Here is a 21,986-nt window from a genome sequence, read left to right as displayed (position 1 = left end):
ACAGAGTAAAGCTCCCTCTACACTGTCCCCATCAAACACTCCCAGGACAGGTACAGCACGGGGTTAGATACAGAGTAAAGCTCCCTCTACACTGTCCCCATCAAACACTCCCTGAACAGGTACAGCACAGGGTTAGATACAGAGTGAAGCTCCCTCTACACCGTCCCCATCAAACACTCCCAGGACAGGGACAGCACGGGGTTAGATACAGAGTAAAGCTCCCTCTACACTGTCCCTCATCAAACACTCCCAGGACAGGTACAGCACGGGGTTAGATACAGAGTAAAGCTCCCTCTACACTGTCCCCATCAAACACTCCCTGAACAGCTACAGCACAGGGTTAGATACAGAGTAAAGCTCCCTCTACACCGTCCCCATCAAACACTCCCAGGACAGGTACAGCTCGGGGTTAGTTACAGAGTAAAGCTCCCTCTACACTGTCCCCCATCAAACACTCCCAGGACAGGGACAGCACGGGGTTAGACACAGAGTAAAGCTCCCTCTACACTGTCCCCATCAAACACTCCCAGGACAGGTACAGCACGGGGTTACATACAGAGTAAAGCTCCCTCTACACTGTCCCCCATCAAACACTCCCAGGACAGGTACAGCACGGGGTTAGATGCAGAGTAAAGCTCCCTCTACACTGTCCCCCATCAAACACTCCCAGGACAGGTACAGCACGGGGTTAGATGCAGAGTAAAGCTCCCTCTACACTGTCCCCATCAAACACTCCCAGGACAGGGACAGCACGGGGTTAGATACAGAGGAAAGCTCCCTCTACACTGTCCCCATCAAACACTCCCAGGACAGGTACAGCACTGGGTTAGATACAGAGTAAAGCTCCCTCTACACTGTGCCCATGAAACACTCCCAGGACAGGTACAGCACAGGGTTAGATACAGAGTAAAGCTCCCTCTACACTGTCCCCATCAAACACTCCCAGGACAGGGACAGCACGGGGTTAGAGACAGAGTAAAGCTTCCTCTACACTGTCCCCCATCAAACACTCCCAGGACAGGTACAGCACGGGGTTAGATACAGAGTAAAGCTCCCTCTACACTGTCCCCCCCATCAAACACTCCCAGGACAGGTACAGCACGGGGTTAGATACAGACTAAAGCTCCCTCTGCACTGTGCCCATCAAACACTCCCAGGACAGGTACAGAACGGTGTTAGATACAGAGTAAAGCTCCCTCTGCACTGTGCCCATCAAACACTCCCAGGACAGGTACAGCACGGTGTTAGATACAGAGTAAAGCTCCCTCTACACCGTCCCGATCAAACACTCCCAGGACATGTACAGCATGGGGTTAGATACAGAGTAAAGCTCCCTCCACACTGTCCCGCATTAAACACTCCCAGGACAGTACAGCACGGGGTTAGATACAGAGTAAAGCTCCCTCTGCACTGTGCCCATCAAACACTCCCAGGACAGACATAGCACGGGGTTAGATACAGAGTTAAGCTCCCTCTACACTGTCCCCCATCAAACACTCTCAGGACAGGTACAGCACAGGGTTCGATATAGAGTAAAGCTCCCTCTACACTGTCCCCATCAAACACTCCCTGCACAGGTACAGCACAGGGTTAGATACAGAGTGAAGCTCCCTCTACACCGTCCCCATCAAACACTCCCAGGACAGGTACAGCACGGGGTTAGATACAGAGTAAAGCTCCCTCTACACTGTCCCTCATCAAACACTCCCAGGACAGGTACAGCTCGGGGTTAGATACAGAGTAAAGCTCCCTCTACACTGCCCCCCATCAAACACTCCCAGGACAGGTACAGCACAGGGTTAGATACAGAGTAAAGCTCCCTCTACACCTTCCCCATCAAACACTCCCAGGACAGGGACAGCATGGGGTTAGATACAGAGTAAAGCTCCCTCTACACTGTCCCCATCAAACACTCCCTGAACAGCTACAGCACAGGGTTAGATACAGAGTAAAGCTCCCTCTACACCGTCCCCATCAAACACTCCCAGGACAGGTACAGCACGGGGTTAGATACAGAGTAAAGCTCCCTCTACACTGTCCCTCATCAAACACTCCCAGGACAGGTACAGCACGGGGTTAGATACAGAGTAAAGCTCCCTCTACACTGTCCCCCATCAAACACTCCCAGGACAGGGACAGCACGGGGTTAGACACAGAGTAAAGCTCCCTCTACACTGTCCCCCATCAAACACTCCCAGGACAGGTACAGCACGGGGTTAGACACAGAGTAAAGCTCCCTCTACACTGTCCCCATCAAACACTCCCAGGACAGGTACAGCACTGGGTTACATACAGAGTAAAGCTCCCTCTACACTGTCCCCATCAAACACTCCCAGGACAGGTACAGCACAGGGTTAGATACAGAGTAAAGCTCCCTCTACACTGTCCCCCATCAAACACTCCCAGGACAGGTACAGCACGGGGTTAGATACAGAGTAAAGCTCCCTCTACACTGTCCCCAATCAAACACTCCCAGGACAGGTACAGCACGGGGTTAGATACAGAGTAAAGCTCCCTCTACACTGACCCCCCATCAAACACTCCCAGGACAGGTACAGCACGGGGTTAGATACAGAGTAAAGCTCCCTCTACACTGTCCCCCATCAAACACTCCCAGGACAGGTACAGCACAGGGTTAGATACAGAGTAAAGCTCCCTCTACACTGTCCCCCATCAAACACTCCCAGGACAGGTACAGCACGGGGTTAGATACAGGATAAAGCTCCCTCTACACTGTCCCCCATCAAACACTCCCAGGACAGGTACAGCACGGGGTTAGATACAGAGTAAAGCTCCCTCTACACTGTCCCCCATCAAACACTCCCAGGACAGGGACAGCACGGGGTTACATACATGGTAAAGCTCCCTCTACACTGTCCCCATCAAACACTCCCAGGACAGGTACAGCACGGGGTTACATACAGAGTAAAGCTCCCTCTACACTGTCCCCATCAAACACTCCCAGGACAGGTACAGCACAGGGTTAGATACAGAGTAAAGCTCCCTCTACACTGTCCCCATCAAACACTCCCAGGACAGGTACAGCATGGCGTTAGATACAGAGTAAAGCTCCCTCTACACTGTCCCCCCCATCAAACACTCCCAGGACAGGTACAGCACGGGGTTAGATACAGAGTAAAGCTCCCTCTACACTGTCCCCCATCAAACACTCACAGGACAGGTACAGCACGGGGTTAGATACAGAGTAAAGCTCCCTCTACACTGTCCCCCATCAAACACTCCCAGGACAGGTACAGCACGGGGTTAGATACAGAGTAAAGCTCCCTCTACACTGACCCCCCATCAAACACTCCCAGGACAGGTACAGCACGGGGTTAGATACAGAGTAAAGCTCCCTCTACACTGTCCCCATCAAACACTCCCAGGACAGGTACAGCACGGGGTTAGATACAGAGTAAAGCTCCCTCTACACTGTCCCCATCAAACACTCCCAGGACAGGGACAGCACGGGGTTAGATACAGAGTAAAGCTCCCTCTACACTGTCCCCATCAAACACTCCCAGGACAGGTACAGCACGGGTTAGATACAGAGTAAAGCTCCCTCTACAGTGTCCCCATCAAACACTCCCAGGACAGGTACAGCACGGGGTTAGATACAGAGTAAAGCTCCCTCTACACTGTCCCCATCAAACACTCCCAGGACAGGTACAGCACGGGGTTAGATACAGAGTAAAGCTCCCTCTACACTGTCCCCCCATCAAACACTCCCAGGACAGGTACAGCACGGGTTAGATACAGATTAAAGCTCCCTCTACACTGACCCCCCATCAAACACTCCCAGGACAGGTACAGCACGGGGTTAGATACAGAGTAAAGCTCCCTCTACACTGTCCCCCCATCAAACACTCCCAGGACAGGTACAGCATGGGGTTACATACAGAGTAAAGCTCCCTCTACACTGACCCCCCATCAAACACTCCCAGGACAGGTACAGCACGGGGTTAGATACAGAGTAAAGCTCCCTCTACACTGACCCCCCATCAAACACTCCCAGGACAGGTACAGCACGGGGTTAGATACAGAGTAAAGCTCCCTCTACACTGACCCCCCATCAAACACTCCCAGGACAGGTACAGCACGGGGTTAGATACAGAGTAAAGCTCCCTCTACACTGTCCCCCCATCAAACACTCCCAGGACAGGTACAGCATGGGGTTACATACAGAGTAAAGCTCCCTCTACACTGTCCCCATCAAACACTCCCAGGACAGGGACAGCATGGGGTTAGATACAGAGTAAAGCTCCCTCTACACTGACCCCCCATCAAACACTCCCAGGACAGGGACAGCATGGGGTTAGATACAGAGTAAAGCTCCCTCTACACTGACCCCCCATCAAACACTCCCAGGACAGGTACAGCACGGGGTTAGATACAGAGTAAAGCTCCCTCTACACTGTCCCCCATCAAACACTCCCAGGACAGGTACAGCATGGGGTTAGATACAGAGTAAAGCTCCCTCTACACTGACCCCCCATCAAACACTCCCAGGACAGGTACAGCACTGGGTTAGATACAGAGTAAAGCTCCCTCTACACTGTCCCCCCATCAAACACTCCCAGGACAGGTACAGCACGGGGTTAGATACAGAGTAAAGCTCCCTCTACACTGTCCCCCCATCAAACACTCCCAGGACAGGTACAGCACGGGGTTAGATACAGAGTAAAGCTCCCTCTACACTGACCCCCCATCAAACACTCCCAGGACAGGTACAGCATGGGGTTAGATACAGAGTAAAGCTCCCTCTACACTGACCCCCCATCAAACACTCCCAGGACAGGTACAGCACGGGGTTAGATACAGAGTAAAGCTCCCTCTACACCATCCCCATCAAACACTCCTAGGACAGGTACAGCACGGGGTTAGATACAGAGTAAAGCTCCCTCTACACTGTCCCCATCAAACACTCCCAGGACAGGTACAGCACGGGGTTAGATACAGAGTAAAGCTCCCTCTACACCGTCCCCATCAAACACTCCCAGGACAGGTACAGCACAGGGTTAGATACAGAGTAAAGCTCCCTCTACACTGTCCCCATCAAACACTCCCAGGACAGGTACAGCACGGGGTTAGATACAGAGTAAAGCTCCCTCTACACTGTCCCCCATCAAACACTCCCAGGACAGGGACAGCATGGGGTTAGATACAGCGTAAAGCTCCCTCTACACTGTCCCCATCAAACACTCCCAGGACAGGGACAGCATGGGGTTACATACCATAAGAACATAAGACATAGGAGCAGAATTAAGCCACTTGACCCATCGGGTCTGCTCCGCCTTTCAATGACGGCTGATTTTTTTCTCATTCCCATTCTCCTGTCATTTCCCTATAACTCCTGAGCTCCTTATTAATCAAGAACCTAACTATCTCTGTTTTAAAGGCACTCAATAACCCGGCCTCCACAGCCTTCTGCGGCAAAGAGTTCCACAGATTCCCCACTCTCTGGCTGAAGAAATTCCTCCTCATCTCTGTTTTAAAGGATCGTCCCTTTACCCTGAGGTTGTGCCCTCTGGTTCTAGTTTTCCTTCTCGTGGAAACATCCTCTCCACGTCCACTCTATCCAGGCCTCTCAGTATCCTGTAAGTTTCAATAAGATTCCCCCCTTATCCTTCTAAACTCCAACGAGTACAGACCCAGAATCCTCAACCGTTCCTCATACGACAAGCTCTTCATTCCAGGGATTATTCTTGTGAACCTCAGTTCACAATCAGTTTTAGAACAAAGAACAATACAGCACAGGAACAGGCCCTTCAGCCCTCAAGCCTGCACCTCTCATACGCCCAACTAGACCATTTGTTTGTATCCCTCTATTCCCAGTCTGTTCATGTGGCTGTCCAGATAAGTCTTCAACGATCCCAGCATGTCTGCCTCAACCACCTTGCTTGGCAGTGCCTTCCAGGCCCCCACCACCCTCTGTGTAAAATACATCCCCCAATATCTGTGTTGAACCTTGCCCCTTTAACCTTGAACTTGTGACCTCTTGTGTTCGTTACCTCCGACTTTGGAAAAAGCTTCCCACTGTTCACTCTATCTACGCCCTTCATAATTTTATACACCTCTATTAGGTCATCCCTCATCCTCCGTCTTTCTGGGGAGAACAACCCCAATTTGTCCAATCTCTCCTCAAAGCTAAGACCCTCCACACCAGGCAACTTCCTGGTAAACCTGTTCTGTGCTGTCTCCAAAGCCTCCATGTTGTTCTGGTAATGTGGCAACCAGAACTGGACGCAGTATTCCAAATGTGGCCTAACCAATGCTCTACATAACTGCAACATCATACGCCAACGTTTATACTCTGTGCCCCGTCCAATAAAGGCATGCCTTCAACACCCTCTCCACCTGTGCTGCCACTTTTAGGGATCTGTGGACTTGCACACCCAGGTCCCGCTGTGTGTCTATACTCCTGATGGTTCTGCCATTTATTGTATAGCCCCCCACTACATTAGAAACGCATCACTTTGCATTTATCTGGATTAAATTCTATCTGCCATTTCTCCACCCAATTTTCCAGCCTATCTATATCCTGCTGTATTCTCTGACAATGTTCATCACTATCCGCAACTCCAGCAATCTTTGTGTCGTCCCCAAACTTACTGATCACACCAGCTACGTCGTCTTCCAGATAATTTATATATATCACAAACAGCAGAAGTCCCAGTACACAGCCCTGCGGAACACCACTAGTCACAGACCTCCAACCAGAAAAAAACCCTCCACTACTAACCCCTGTCTTCTATGGCCAGCACAGTAAAAAGTCTGACAACACCAGGTTTTAGTCCAAACGATCTGTTTGATAGTAAACTCACTAGCTTTCGAGGGGACTCCCTCTTCGAGAGTTCTGGCCTCGGACAGAGCATATAAAGCACAGACAGTTTAGAGATTACTGATTAGAACATAAGAACATAAGAAATAGGAGCAGGAGTAGGCCATCTAGCCCTTCGAGCCTGCCCCCCCATTCAATAAGATCATGGCTGATCTGTCGTGGCTCAGTTCCACATTCCCACCCTCTCCCCATAACCCTTAATCCCCTCGCTTATCAAAAACCCATCAACCCGCGTCTTAAAAATATTTAGCGAGGCAGCCTCCACCACTTCAACAGGCAGAGAATTCCAGAGATTCACCACCCTTTGAGTGAAGAAGTTCCTCCTCAACTCCGCTCTAAACCGCCCCCCCTTTATCTTGAGGCTGTGCCCTCTCGTCCTACTGTCCTTTCTGAGCGGGAAGAGTCTCTCCACCTCTATCCTATCCATCCCATTCATCATCTTATACGTCTCAATGAGATCTCCCCTCATTCTTCTGAACTCTTAACGAGTACAAGCCTAGTTTATTCAGCCTCTCCACGTAGCTCAACCCCCTCAACTCCGGCATCAGCCTAGTAAACCTCCTCTGCACTCCCTCCAAGGCCAAAATATCCTTGCATAAGTACGGCGACCAAAACTGCACACAGTACTCCAGCTGCGGCCTCACCAATGCCCTATACAGCTGCAGCAAGACCTCCCTACTTTTATATTCAATCCCCCTCGCTATGAAGGCCAGCATCCCATTTGCCTTCCTGACCACCTTCTGCACCTGCAGGCTGGGTTTTTGCGACTCATGCACAAGGACCCCGAGGTCCCTCTGCACCATCGCCTGCTGCAGTTTTTCACCACGTAAGTAATAGTCCTTCCTACCATTATTCCTACCAAAGTGGACCACCTCGCACTTGCCAACATTAAATTCCATTTGCCAGTTCCTGGCCCATTCGCCCAGCCTATCTAGATCCTTCTGCAGACTCTCCACACCCTCCGCGCAATTTGCCGTTCCACCAATCTTGGTGTCATCAGCAAATTTCAACACTCTACACTCGGTTCCCTCCTCCAGATCATCTATATAAATGGTAAATAGCTGAGGCCCCAGCACCGACCCCTGGGGCACTCCACTAGTCACCATCCGCCAATCCGAATAGCACCCATTGACCCCCACTCTCTGCCTCCTATTTGACAACCAATCCTCTATCCACGCTAACGCCCTACCCCCAACTCCATGTCCCCTGACCTTCTGCAATAACCTCTTGTGAGGTACCTTGTCAAACGCCTTCTGAAAATCAAGAAAGACCACATCCACCGGCTCTCCTCTATCCACCGCCCTAGACACATCCTCATAGAACTCCAGTAAATTTGTCAGACACGACTTCCCTTTAACGAAACCGTGCTGCGTCTGCTCTATCAAGCAATTCCCCTCAAGATGCCTCGCTATTTCCTCCTTGATGACAGATTCTAACATTTTACCTACAACAGACGTTAAACTAACTGGCCTATAATTCCCTGCTTTTCGCCTGCCACCCTTCTTAAACAACGGCATAACATTAGCCGTTTTCCAATCTTCCGGCACTTCCCCGGAATTCCCCGGATTAGAATGCGAATCCTTACACCTAACCTGTTGTTCAAGACCTGAAGTGGCCAACAATGTGTGTGTAAGGAGCACTGATCACAGGTTAAAGAGATGTGTATTGTGTCCAGACAGCACAGTGAGTGAGGGTTTGCAAACCCAGGCAAGTCACGGGGGTTACAGATAGTGTGACATGAACCCAAGATCCCTGTTGAGACCGTCCTCATGTGTGTGGAACTTGGCTATCAGTCTCTGTTCAGCGACTCTGCGCTGTCGTGTGTCGTGAAGGCCGCCTTGGAGAATGCTTACCCGAAGGTCAGAGGCTGAATGCCCGTGACCACTGAAGTGTTCGCCAACAGGAAGGGAACAGTCTTGCCTGGTGATTGTTGAGCGATGTTCATTCATCCGTTGTCGTAGCGTCTGCATGGTCTCCCCAATGTACCATGCTTCGGGACATCCTTTCTTGCAACGTGTCAGGTAGACAATGTTGGCCGAGTTGCAAGAGTATTTACCGTGTACCTGGTGGATGGTATTCTCACGTGTGATGATGGTATCCATGTCGATGATCCGGCATGTCTTGCAGAGGTTGCTGTGGCAGGGTTGTGTGGTGTTGTGGTCACTGTTCTCCTGAAGACTGGGTAGTTTGCTGCGAACAATGGTCTGTTTGAGGTTGTGTGGTTGTCTGAAAGCAAGAAGTGGGGGTGTGGGGATGGCCCTGGCGAGATGTTCGTCTTCATCAATGATATGTTGAAGACTCCGGAGAAGATGTCGTAGCTTCTCCGCTCCGGGGAAGTACTGGACGACGAAGGGTACTCTGTGCACTGTGTCCCGTGTTTGTCTTCTGAGGAGATCGGTGCGGTTTTTCGCTGTGGCGCATCGGAACTGTCAATCTATGAGTCGAGCTACAACAACGGATGACAATCACCAGGCAAGACTGTTCCCTTCCTGTTGGCGAACACTTCAGTGGTCACGGGCATTCAGCCTCTGACCTTCGGGTAAGCATTCTCCAAGGCGGCCTTCACGACACACGACAGCGCAGAGTCGCTGAGCAGAGACTGATAGCCAAGTTCCGCACACATGAGGACGGTCTCAGCAGGGATCTTGGGTTCATGTCGCACTATCTGTAACCCCCGTGACTTGCCTGGGTTTGCAAAACCTCACTTACTGTGCTGTCTGGAGACAATACACATCTCTGTAACCTGTAATCAGTGCTCCTTCCACGCACATTGTCAGCCACTTCAGGTCTTGAACAGCAGGTTAGGTGTAAGGATTCGCATTCTAATCAGTAATTTCTAAACTGTCTGTGCTTTATATGCTCTGTCCGAGGCCAGAACTGCTGTTTGTAATTTTTATTAATGATCTGGATGAGGGTATAGTTGGGTGGATTAGTAAATTTGCTGATGACACCAAAGTCGGAGGTGTGGTAGATTGGGAGGAAGGGTGTCATAGTTTGCAGGGAGACTTAGACAGGTTGCAGAGCTGGGCCGAGAGGTGGCGGATGGAGTTTAATGCGGAGAAGTGTGAGGTAATTCACTTTGGTAGGAATAACAGATGTGTCGAGTATAGGGCTAACGGGAGGACTTTGAATAGAGTGGAGGAGCAGAGGGATCTAGGTGTATGTGTACATAGATCCCTGAAAGTTGGGAGTCAAGTAGATAAGATTGTTAAGAAGGCATACGGTGTCTTGGCGTTTATTGGTAGGGGGATTGAATTTAGGAGTCGCAGCGTCATGTTGCAACTGTACACAACTCTGGTGCGGCCGCACTTGGAGTATTGTGTGCAGTTCTGGTCCCCACATTACAGGAAGGATGTGGAGGCTTTGGAGAGGGTGCAGAGGAGGTTTACCAGGATGTTGCCTGGTATGGAGGGGAGGTCCTATGAGGAGAGGCTGAGGGATTTGGGGTTGTTTTTGCTGGAAAGAAGGCGGCTAAGAGGGGATCTTATTGAAACATATAAGATGATTAGAGGTTTAGATAGGGTGGATAGTAATAGCCTTTTTCCTCGGATGGAGAAATCTAGCACGAGGGGGCATGGCTTTAAATTAAGGGGGGGTAGTTATAGGACGGATGTCAGGGGTAGGTTCTTTACCCAGAGGGTGGTGAGGGATTGGAATGCCCTGCCTGCTGCAGTTGTAAATGCGCCTAGTTTGGGGTCGTTTAAGAGATCCGTGGATAGGTTTATGGACGAAAAGGGATTGGTTTAGGTTAGTGGGTCATTGTTTTGTAACTGGTCGGCGCAACATCGTGGGCCGAAGGGCCTGTTCTGCACTGTAATGTTCTATGTTCTATGTTCTATTCACCTGACGAAGAGGGAAACCTCGAAAGCTTGTGAGTTTACTATCAAATAAATCGGTTGGACTAAAACCTGGTGTTGTCAGACTTTTTACTGTGTTTACCCCAGTCCAACGCCGGCACATCCACATCATGACTTCTATGGCCAAGCCAGTTCTCCACCCATCGAGCTCGTTCACCTTTTATCCCGTGAGATTTAACCTTTTGCACCAGCCTGCCATGAGGGACCTTGTCAAATGCTTTACTAAAATCCATTCATGGCCCTTCCCTTGTCAATAGTTTCTGTCACCTCCTCAAAAAACTCAACCAAATTTGTGAGGCATGACCCCCCTCATACAAAACCATGCTGTCTATCGCTAATGAGATTATTCAGTTCTAAATGTGCATGTATCCTATCTCTAATAATCTTCTCCAACAATTTCCCTACCACGGACATCAAGCTCACCGGCCTATAATTACCCGGGTTATCCCTACTACCCTTCTTAAATAACGGTACCACATTCGCTATCCAATCCTCAGGGACCTCACCTGTGTCCAATGAAGAGACAAAGATTTCCGTCAGAGGCCCAGCAATTTCATCTCGTGTCTCCCTGAGCAGTCTAGGATAGATGTCATCAGGCCCTGGGGATTTGTCAGTTTTAATGTTCCCTACAAAACCTAACACTTCCTCCCTTGTAATGGAGATTCTCTCTAATGGGTCAACACCACCCTCTGAGACACCCCCAGTCAACACATCCCTCTCCTTTGTGAATACTGATGCAAAGTATTCATTTAGGATTTTCCCTATTCCCTTGGGTTCTAAGCATAATTCCTCTCCTTTGTCCCTGAAAGGTCCAATCCTTTCCCTGACAACCCTCTTGTTCCTAATGTATGTATAAAATGCCTTAGGATTCTCTTTAATCCTGTCTGCCAAGAACGTTTCATGACCTCTTTTTGCCCTTCTAACTCCCCGTTTGAGTTCTTTCCTACTCTCCCTGTATTCCTCCAGAGCTCCATCTGTTTTCAGTTGCCTGGACCTAACATACGCCTCTCTTCTTTTATATCAGATCCTCAATTTCCCTGGTTATCCACGGCTCTCGAATCCTACCTTTCCTGTCCTTCCGGATCTCCGGAAGCATTGAACCTGGTGGCTGTGGCTGTGGTGAGTGACTGATTTGAATTGAAAGCAGCTTTTTTCCTCTACTTCCGGTTCTCGGGGCTTGTTAGAGTGTAGTTTACTTCCGTACCGGAAGTTAGGCCAGGGGATTGTCGTTAAGGGGGAGCGGGGGGTATAAAAAAGGGGTAGCAGCATAGACCGGGCAGCGTCGGGAGCGGGCAGTGGAGTGAGTGGGAGCTGAGTGAGAAGGGCTTTGGCTCGCTGGGCTTAGGCAAGAGCAGGCTTGGAGAAGGGGTGTTGTACATTTCTACCTTTTGGCGCTTATAGGAGGTTGGGACATGGTAGGGAATATAGGGAGGAACATAAGCTGTGTTAGGTGCCACATGTGGGAGTTCTTGGTGGCGTCACGTGTCCCCAAGGTCCACATCTGTACTAAATGTTTAGAACTGCAGCGCTTGAGGGCCCGGGTCAGGAAACTCGAGGGGCGGCTGGAAGATGCGTTTCTAGTCAGGGAGAACAAGGAGATAATGGCTAGGAACCACGAGCAGGAAGAGGTCCCAAGGGCTGAAGAGAAGGGAGGATGGACGACTGTTAGGAGGAGAAAGAGGAAGTAGAAGAGTAGTCAGGGTCCCCCGGCCTCCCCAGAGGCCCCCCATGGTTCGTCGACAGGGGCACAGAAAGATAGGCAGGAGGAGGTGACTGACTTAGAGGGACAGAAGGGGGCTGGCAAGGTGATAGTGGTAGGGGACGGGAGGGTCAGAGGTATCGATAGGAGGTTCTGTGGACAGAGGTGTGACTCCAGGATGGTGGTCTGCCTTCCTGGAGCAGGGGTCAAGGATGTAACGGACAGGGTAGAGGGAATTTTGAAAGGGGAGGGGACGCAGGCAGAGGTCATAGTACACATAGGGGAGGGGGACATAGGAAGGAGGAGTAGGATAGAGGTCCGTAGGCAATTTAGGGAGTTGGGGTCCAAACTAAAGAGCAGGACCTCCAGGGTGGCACTCTCTGGGTTGCTGCCTAGTACCAGCAGGGCAAAGAATGATGAGATCATGCAGCTGAATGCATGGTTGAGGGATTGGTGTAGGGTGGAGGGCTTTACTTTTGTGGACCACTGGGAGGTGTTTAGGAGAGAAGGGCAGGAGGGGTGGGGAGAATTTGAATGGAAGGGGAACTAGTGTCTTAGCGGGGCGGTTAGCTGGGGTGTTTAGGAATGGTTTAAACTAATAGGGAGGGGGGGTGGGGAGGTGGCTGGGAGAGAGACGGGTGAAAGGAAAATTATCAGGGAGAAGGAGGTTCCGAGGGACACTCGTGGGTTGAACTGTGTCTGTTTCAATGCTAGGAGTGTGACAGGAAAAACGGATGAGCTTAGGGCCTTGATGTTTGTGAGGAAGTTAGATGTGGTGGCTGTAACGGAGAAGGGCAGGACTGGCAGCTGAATGTTCCTGGGTATAAGTGTTTTAGGAGTGACAGAGGAGGGTTGAAGAGAGGTGGTGGGGTGGCACTGTTAGTAAAGGAGAACATCACAGTAGTGCAGAGGGAGGACAATATGGAAGAGATAGGGATTGAGTCACTGTGGGTGGAGTTGAGGAATAAAAAGGGAGAGATTACGTTGCTAGGGGTGTACTATAGGCCACCCAACAGCCCGAAGTCAGTGGAGGAAGGCATTTGCAGGGGCATTTTGGATAGGTGCAGGAAGAATAGGGTGGTTGTAGTGGGTGATTTTAATCTTCCTGGAGTGGATTGGAGGGGGTCTAGAGCTGGGGGTACGGAGGGAGAGGAGTTTGTAAAATGTGTTTTGGAAGGGTCTCTAGAGCAGTATGTAACTAGTCCGACTAGGGAGGGGGCTATACTGGATTTAGTGTTGGGTAATGAGCCGGGGCAGGTGGTTGAGATAGAGGTAGGCGAACATGTGGCTAACAGTGACCACAAGTCCGTCTACTTTAGGATAAAAATGGATAGGGATGAGTGTCGGCTGAACGGGAGTGTGCTGAACTGGGGAAAGGCGAGCTATAGCCGGATTAGGAGGGAGCTGCAGGACACTGATTGGGAGGGACTGTTAGCTGGCAAGTCCACGGTTGGCAAGTGGGAGGGTTTTAAGGGCAAAATGAAATGGTTGCAGGGGAGGTATGTTCCGGTTAAGCGGAAGGATGGGAAAGGTAGGATTAGAGAGCCGGAGATTACAGGGGGTATTGAAGACTTGTTCAGGAAGAAGAGGGAGGCGTATGTTAGGTCAAAACGACTGGGTACGGAGAGTGCGCTGGAGGAATATAGAGACAGTAGGAGGGAGCTAAAAAGGGGAATTAGAAGGGCGAAGAGAGGGCATGAAATGGCTTTGGCTGGTAGGATTAAGGAAAATCCAAAGGCATTTTATTCCTATATTAGGAGCAAGAGAGTAGTTAGAGGGAAAATTGGTCCTCTTAGGGACAAAAGTGGGGAGTTATGTATTGAGTCGGAGGGAATGGGGGAGCTCCTGAATGAATACTTTGCGTCGGTGTTCATGAAGGAGAGGGGGTCGGTAGCGTGCGGTCTCTTGGAGGGAGTTGAGGATCAGTTGCAGGAAATATCTATTACGAGGGAGGAAGTGCTAGGGCTTTTAGGTAGCGTAAGGATGGATAAAGCTCCGGGGCCTGATGGTATTTATCCCAGGCTGCTTAGGGAGGTGAAAGATGAAATTGCTGGGCCTCTGGCGCAAATCTTTGTCTCTTCTTTGGACACAGGTGAGGTCCCAGAGGACTGGAGGGTAGCTAATGTGGTACCGCTGTTCAAAAAAGGTAGTAGGGATAACCCTGGAAATTATAGACCGGTGAGTTTGACATCGGTGGTAGGGAAATTAATGGAAAAAATACTTAGGGGTAGGATGTATGAGCATTTGGAGCGTTGTGATCTGATTAGGGATTCGCAACATGGCTTTGTTAGTGGGAGGTCTTGCCTTATGAATCTGGTGGAATTCTTTGAGGAGGTGACAAAAACGGTTGACGATGGGAGACCCATTGATGTCATCTATATGGATTTCAGTAAGGCGTTTGACAAAGTCCCTCGTGGTAGGCTGGTAGAAAAGGTTAAGGCGCATGGGATACGAGGTCAGATAGCTAGGTGGATTGAGAACTGGCTGGGCAATAGGAGGCAGAGGGTAGTTGTTGAGGGGACCTTTTCGGGCTGGAGGCCAGTGACCAGTGGTGTGCCGCAGGGCTCAGTACTGGGACCTCTCCTCTTTGTAGTATACATAAACGACTTGGAAGAGAGCGTAAGTGGTGTGATCAGCAAGTTTGCGGATGACACCAAGATGGCAGGGTTGGCGGATACTGAAGTGGAATGTCAGGTGATACAACAGGATATAGATAGGTTGGTGCATTGGGCAGATAGGTGGCAGATGGAATTTAATCCTGACAAATGCGAGGTGATGCATTTTGGAAGGAATAATGCAGAGAGGAGCTACGTGATAAAAGGTAGACAGATTAGGAGTATAGAAATACAGAGGGACCTGGTTCACAAATCCATGAAGGTAGCGACACAAGTGGAGAAGGTTGTTAGGAAGGCTTATGGAATGCTCGCCTTTATAGGAAGGGGTATAGAGTATAAAAGCTGCCGTCTAATGCTTCAGTTGTACAGAACGTTGGTTAGACCGCATTTGGAGTACTGCGTCCAGTTCTGGTCACCTTACTACCGGAAGGACGTAGAGTCCCTGGAGAGGGTGCAGAGGAGGTTTACCAGGATGTTGCCTGGCATGGAGGGACTGGATTACGAGGAAAGGTTGGAGAAACTGGGACTTTTCTCCTTGGAAAGACGGAGATTGAGGGGGGACATGATAGAGGTATATAAGATACTGAAGGGAATAGATAGAATCAATAGTGAGAGACTGCTCCCTAGACTGGGTACAAATACGAGAGGTCATGATTTAAGGGTGAGGGGGGAGAGGTATAATTTGGATGTGAGAGGCAGGTTCTTTATGCAGAGGGTCGTGGGGGTATGGAACGCGCTACCGAGTAGGGTGGTGGAGGCAGGAACGTTGGACTCGTTTAAGGTTCAATTAGACAGACACATGAGTGAAACGAGGATGGAGGGTTATAGTAGGGGCTGTTAAATAAGGTCAGAGCCTCAGGAGATACCGGAAATGCAGACTTGTAAGTTAACGTTTTTGTCTTTTTATTCTGCAGGTGGAGGTCCACCTCGTTGTCAGACGAGGGGCATGCACACGGTGGGTCGTGCGTGGGCTGCTCTTGGAGGTTCCGGGAGTGGCCTAGTACTTCGTGTTGGTGTGTGTGCTTGATCCTAGACCGGTAGACGGGTGCCGCAACAGCTCGGTGACTAGCACTGCTAGCTGTGCAGATACATGGATTTGGGCCTGTGTCTGTGGGAGTTTGCGCATTCTCCCTGTGGTTGCGTGGGTTTCCTCCGGGCGCTCCGGTTTCCTCCCACAACCCAAAGATGTGCTCTTAGGCTGATTGGTTTACCAAATTGACACTATTCTCCCCTGAATCTGGCTAAGTTAGGGGTTCCATTCGTAGATACGCAGGGTAGAATAGGTGTAGGGTGATGCGGCGGCGCGGGCTCGTTGGGCCGAAGGGCCTGTTCCCGTGCTGGGTTGTTCTTTGTTCTTTGTTGTACCCCTTCCTATAAAGGCTAACATACCATAGGCTTTCTTCACCACACTCTCCATTTGCACTGCCACCTTCAAAGACTTGTGCACTTGCACCCCCAGGTCTCGCTGCGATTCTATACTCCTTACGGGCTTACCCTTTATCATATAACTCCCCCCTACATTATTCCGGCCAAAATGCATCAGCTCACATTTATCCAGATTAAACTCTATTTGCCATGTATCTGCCCAACATACCAGTTTATCAATATCCCGTTGTATTGCCAGACACTGCTCCTCACTGCCCACCAATCCAGCCATCTTGGTGTCATCAGCAAATTTGCTGATCACACCACTTACATCATTTATATACACTACAAAGAGAAGAGGTCCCAGTACTGAGCCCTGCGGCACACCACTAGTGACAGACCTCCAGCTAGAAAAGGACCCCTCCACAACTACTCTCTGACTCCTCTTAGCAAGCCAGTTCTCTACCCATCTAGATACCTGGCCTTGTATTCCATGAGCTTTAATCTTCTCTACCAACCTACCATGAGGGACTTTGTCAAACGCCTTACTGAAATCCATATAGACGACATCAACAGCTCGTCCTTCATCAACCATTTTTGTCACCTCCTCAATGAATTCTACCAGATTCGTAAGGCAAGACTTCCCCTTTACAAAGCCATGCTGCGTATCCTTAATCAGATCGCAATGCTCTAAGTGCTCATACATCCTATCCCTAAGAATCCTCTCCATCAACTTGCCTATCACTGACGTTAAACTCACCGGCCTATAGTTACCCGGGCTATCCCTCCTACCCTTTTTAAACAACGGTACCACGTTCGCTATCCTCCAGTCCTCTGGGACCTGTGTCCAAAGAGGAGACAAAGATTCGTGTCAGAGGCCCAGCAATCTCATCCCTCGCCTCTCTAAGCAGCCTAGGATAAATGCCATCGGGCCCCGGAGATTTATCGGTTTTAATGCTACCTAAAAGCCCTAACACTTCTTCCCTCGTAATCGATAGATCTTTCAATTGGTCTCCCGCTCCCTCAATGACTGTACTAGACATCAAGCCCCTCTCCTTCGTGAATACTGATGCAAAGTATTCATTCAGGAACTATCTCATTAACCACTTCTTTCAAGACCTCAGAATGAGTTCCTCCCTCTGTACAATTTCCTGGGATGTTGTTTGTATCCTCAGTCATGAAGACAAATGCAAAATACTTGTTTAATTCATCCACAATAACCCTACACTTTGTTACCAATTACCCAGAAGCTCTTTCTATAGGACCAATGCTGACTTTGCTAACTCTTTGCTTCCTTATATATCTGTAGAAACTCTTACCGTCCATCTTTATTTTACTGGCTAACTTTCTCTCATACTCTAGCTTTTTTCCTCCTTATCAACCTTCTTATCTATCATTCATGTTTGCGCAAATATACACTTTTAAGTTTAACCTTTAACCTTTTTAGTGGACCACAGATGATGGGCCCTCCCCTTGGAATTTTTTATTCTCAATGGAATGTCAATATTCTGTGTATTCTGAAATATCCCTTTAAATGACAGTCACTGAACATGGCACGGTGGCACAGTGGTTAACACTGCTGCCTCACAACACCAGGGACATGGGTTCAATTCCAGCCTCGGATAACTGTGTGGACTGTGTCTGTATGGGTTTGCTCTGGGTGATCCGGTTTGCTCCCACGGTCCAAAGTGTGGGTTAGGTTGATTGGCAATGCTAAATTGTCCTTAGCATCAGGGGATTATCAGGGTAAATGTGTAGGGTGGCAGGGTGGGATTGTTGTCGAAGTGGGCTTGACGGGCTGAATAGCCTCCTTCTGCACTGTAGGGATTCTATGAACATCTTTTGATCTATCCTTTCAGCAGATTTGTCAGTTCTGCTTTCAGATCCTCATGATTGCCCCTATTTAAGATTAAGGTACTCGTCTTGAAAGCACTCTTTTCTCCCACAAACTGCATGTAAAATTCAATCATGTTATGATTATAGCTACGAAGGGTGCCTTCACAATGAGATTGCACAATACCAGATCTGGAATGTGCTGTTCTAAGAAATTATCCCATAAACACTTATGCTCCCTTTACTTGTCCAATTCTTCCAATTTAAATGTAGATTAAAATCCCCAATGGTTATCGCTAATCCTTTCTGACAAGCTCCTATTATCTCTTTTTATTATTTTCTGTCCTACCGTAAGGTTACAATTAGGGAGTGCAAAAGCAAAATACTGCGGATGCTGGAAATCTGAAATAAAAACAGAAAATGCTGGAAAAACTCAGCAGATCTGGCAGCATCTGTGGAGGGCAAAACAGAGTTAGTGTTTCAAGTCATGGCTTGTAGTCATTAAATACTTGCATTTATATAGTGTCTTTCACATTCACAGAAAGTCCGTAAAGTGCTTTCCAGCCAATGTAGTACTTTTTGAAATAGAGTCACTGGTTTAATGTTGGAAATATTATCACATTTCACACTACCACTTGATCAGGTTCTGGCATCAGCATTCTCTTAAAGCCCATCAGATACAGGACAAAGCAGCCCACTTGATTAACATCACAACTACAAACATTCAATCCCTCCACCACCGATGCTCAGTAGCAGCAGTGTGTACTATCTACAAGATGCACTGCAGCAATTCACCAAAGATCCTTATACAGCACCTTCCAAACCCATAACCACTTCCATCTATAAGGACAAGGGCAACAGATAAATGGGAACACACCACTTGCAAGTTCCCTCCAAGTCTTGGAAATATATCACCATTCCTTCGCAGTCGCTGGGTCAAAATCCTGGAATTCTCTCCCTAATGGCATTGTGCGTCAACCCACAAAACAGGGACTGCATCAATTCAGCACTGCTGCCTCACAGCGCCAAGGACCTGGGTTCAATTCTCAGCTTGGGTCACTGTCTGTGTGGAGTTTGCATATTCTCCCCATGTCAGCGTGGGTTTCCTCTGGGTGCTCCAGTTTCCTCCCACATTCTGAAAGACGTGCTGGTTAGGTGCATTGACCCAAACAGGTGCCAAAATGTGGTGATTAGGGGAATTTCACAGCAACTTCATTGCAATGTTAATGTAACCCTTACTTGTGACTAGTAAATAAACTTTAAAAGAAAATCAAGAAGGCAGCTCATCACCACCTTTTCAAGGGCAACTAGTGATGGGCAATAAATGCTGGCCTAGCCAGCGACACCCATGTCCCACAAATGAAAAGAAAATCAGATTACAGAACGTTCTGTCACAAATCAACATTGTGTCAGCATCCCATACAGAACAGGGGACCCATAAAGTATTTCATTCTTCACTGATTTACTCACCCTCCTCAATAAGAAGCAGATCCGTTCGATATTTCTCAGCCTCTCTCGCTGGATAAGAAATAAAGAATAAAATCATGACGTGAAATGACTGACAATCAACAATACTTAGAACAGAACAAGGACTCAGAGGATGGAGACTGATGGCACACCAGGGACTGAGGAGGCAGGTTTCAGAGGGGAGTCCAGGGATCGACAGATATCAGGTACTGAGGGGACATCAATGACTAAGGGGCTTAGCGTGGATAGAGGATTGGTTGTCTAATAGGAGGCAGAGAGTCGGGGTCAATGGGTGCTATTCGGATTGGCGGATGGTGACTAGTGGAGTGCCCCAGGGGTCGGTGCTGGGGCCTCAGCTATTTACCATTTATATAGATGATCTGGAGGAGGGAACCGAGTGTATGGTGTCGAAATTTGCTGATGACACCAAGATTGGTGGAAAGGCAAATTGTGCAGAGGGTGTGGAGAGTCTGCAGAAGGATCTAGATAGGCTGGGCGAATGGGCCAGGAAATGGCAAATGGAATTTAATGTTGGCAAGTGTGAGGTGGTCCACTTTGGTAGGAAGAATGGTAGGAAGGACTATTACTTACGTGGCAGCAGGCGACAGTGCAGAGGGACCTCGGGGTCCTTGTGCATGAGTCACAAAAACCCAGCTTGCAGGTGCAGCAGGTGGTCAGGAAGGCGAATGGGATGCTGGCCTTCATAGCGAGGGGGATTGAATATAAAAGTAGGGAGGTCTTGCTGCAGCTGTATAGGGCATTGGTGAGGCTGCAGCTGGAGTACTGTGTGCAGTTTTGGTCGCCGCACTTATGCAAGGATATTTTGGCCTTGGAGGGAGCGCAGAGGAGGTTTACTAGGCTGATTCCAGAGTTGCAGGGGTTGAACTATGAGGAGAGGCTGAATAAACTAGGCTTGTACTCGTTGGAGTTTAGAAGAATGAGGGGAGATCTCATTGAGATGTATAAGATGATGAATGGGATGGATAGGATAGAGGTGGAGAGACTCTTCTCGCTCAGAAAGGACAGTAGGACTAGAGGGCACAGCCTCAAGATAAAGCGGGGGCGGTTTAGAACGGAGTTGAGGAGGAACTTCTTCACTCAAAGGGTGGTGAATCTCTGGAATTCTCTGCCCGTTGAAGTGGTGGAGGCTGCCTCGCTAAATATATTTAAGACGCGGGTTGATGGGTTTTTGATAAGCGAGGGGATTAAGGGTTATGGGGAGAGGGCGGGAATGTGGAACTGAGCCACGACAGATCAGCCATGATCTTATTGAATGGGGGGGCAGGCTCGAAGGGCTAGATGGCCTACTCCTGCTCCTATTTCTTATGTTCTTATGACATAGAATGGGGGACAAGGACTAAGGGGACATTAGGAACAGAGCAATGGGGTGTGAGGGGGCGTTCACTGGTTTGATTAAAGTACAGATCCCAGATGGCACACTTTTCAGTGTCCACATTTGGTACTACCTCTCCTTCTACATTAGTGCCCACTCCCTCAGACAGGGGGTAAAATATTGAGGGTGTTACCATATGTCTCATGGTCTATGGAGTCTTGGTGTACTTACTGCATGGAGAGGATTGCACTGGTCAATGGGGTTCCTGAGGTCTTTACGTAATTCATCAAATGCAATTATCTACAATTACAAAAGAGTCAGTTATTGAAGTCCTTATCCGTCACTATTAAGTGGAGCAGATACATGTTTAATTGATATACACACATACGCAGATGGGCAAAAAATACACATTCAAAGATGTACAAACACTGTCTTGAAGTCCCTGTGTCTCTGGGTACTAGGTTCACAGTCTTTAGAGATTAGTAACATTGAAATAGAGGGTGTTCCAATGCTTGTTACATTGGTTCTTGTCTAGAAACAATGGTGAGAGCCTCTGAGAGAGTTTTCAGAGGTCACCAAATGAGTTCAAGGCTCAGTGAACAACTCTTCTTGAGCAGTCAGTTTTGGAGAGTCACAGAGACTGGGAAAGACAGATGTTCCAGTTAAGCTGAATTAAAAGTTGTATAAGGCCACACTTGGAATACTGTGTGTAGTTCTGGTCAACCTTTTATAGAAAGGATATTATTAAATAGAAAGAGCGCAGAGAAAACTTACTAGGATGCTACCGGGACTTGGTGGATTGAGTTATAAGGAGAGGCTGGATAGACTGGGACTTTTTCCTTTGGTGCATAGGAGACTGAGGGAGATCTTATAGAAGTCTATAAAATAATGAGGGGCACAGATCAGATAGATAGTCAATATCTTTTCCCAAAGGTAGGAGAGTCTAAAACTAGAGGGCATAGGTTTAAGGTGAGAG

General features: G+C 48.8%; 1 protein-coding gene across 1 annotated transcript in view; it reads right to left on the bottom strand.

Annotated features, from left to right (window-relative positions):
* cnih3 (cornichon family AMPA receptor auxiliary protein 3) overlaps nucleotides 1-21,310 on the bottom strand; it is a gene marked incomplete at its 5' end in the record, with an annotated part of 45,737 nt that extends 24,427 nt beyond the window's left edge. The window contains 2 exons of the mRNA XM_080182650.1: nucleotides 19,681-19,728; nucleotides 21,242-21,310. Coding sequence (XP_080038776.1) covers nucleotides 19,681-19,728; nucleotides 21,242-21,310 — 117 coding nt within the window. The remainder of the gene's footprint in view (nucleotides 1-19,680; nucleotides 19,729-21,241) is intronic.
* Between the last annotated feature and the right edge of the window lie 676 nt (nucleotides 21,311-21,986).

This window comes from Carcharhinus amblyrhynchos, unplaced genomic scaffold (genome assembly GCF_965287045.1).
Source record: "Carcharhinus amblyrhynchos unplaced genomic scaffold, sCarAmb.v2.hapA scaffold_76, whole genome shotgun sequence".
In the NCBI taxonomy this organism is placed as follows: domain Eukaryota; kingdom Metazoa; phylum Chordata; class Chondrichthyes; order Carcharhiniformes; family Carcharhinidae; genus Carcharhinus; species Carcharhinus amblyrhynchos.
Note: the sequence above shows the minus strand (reverse complement) of the source record. Positions and strands in the feature narration are given on the sequence as shown.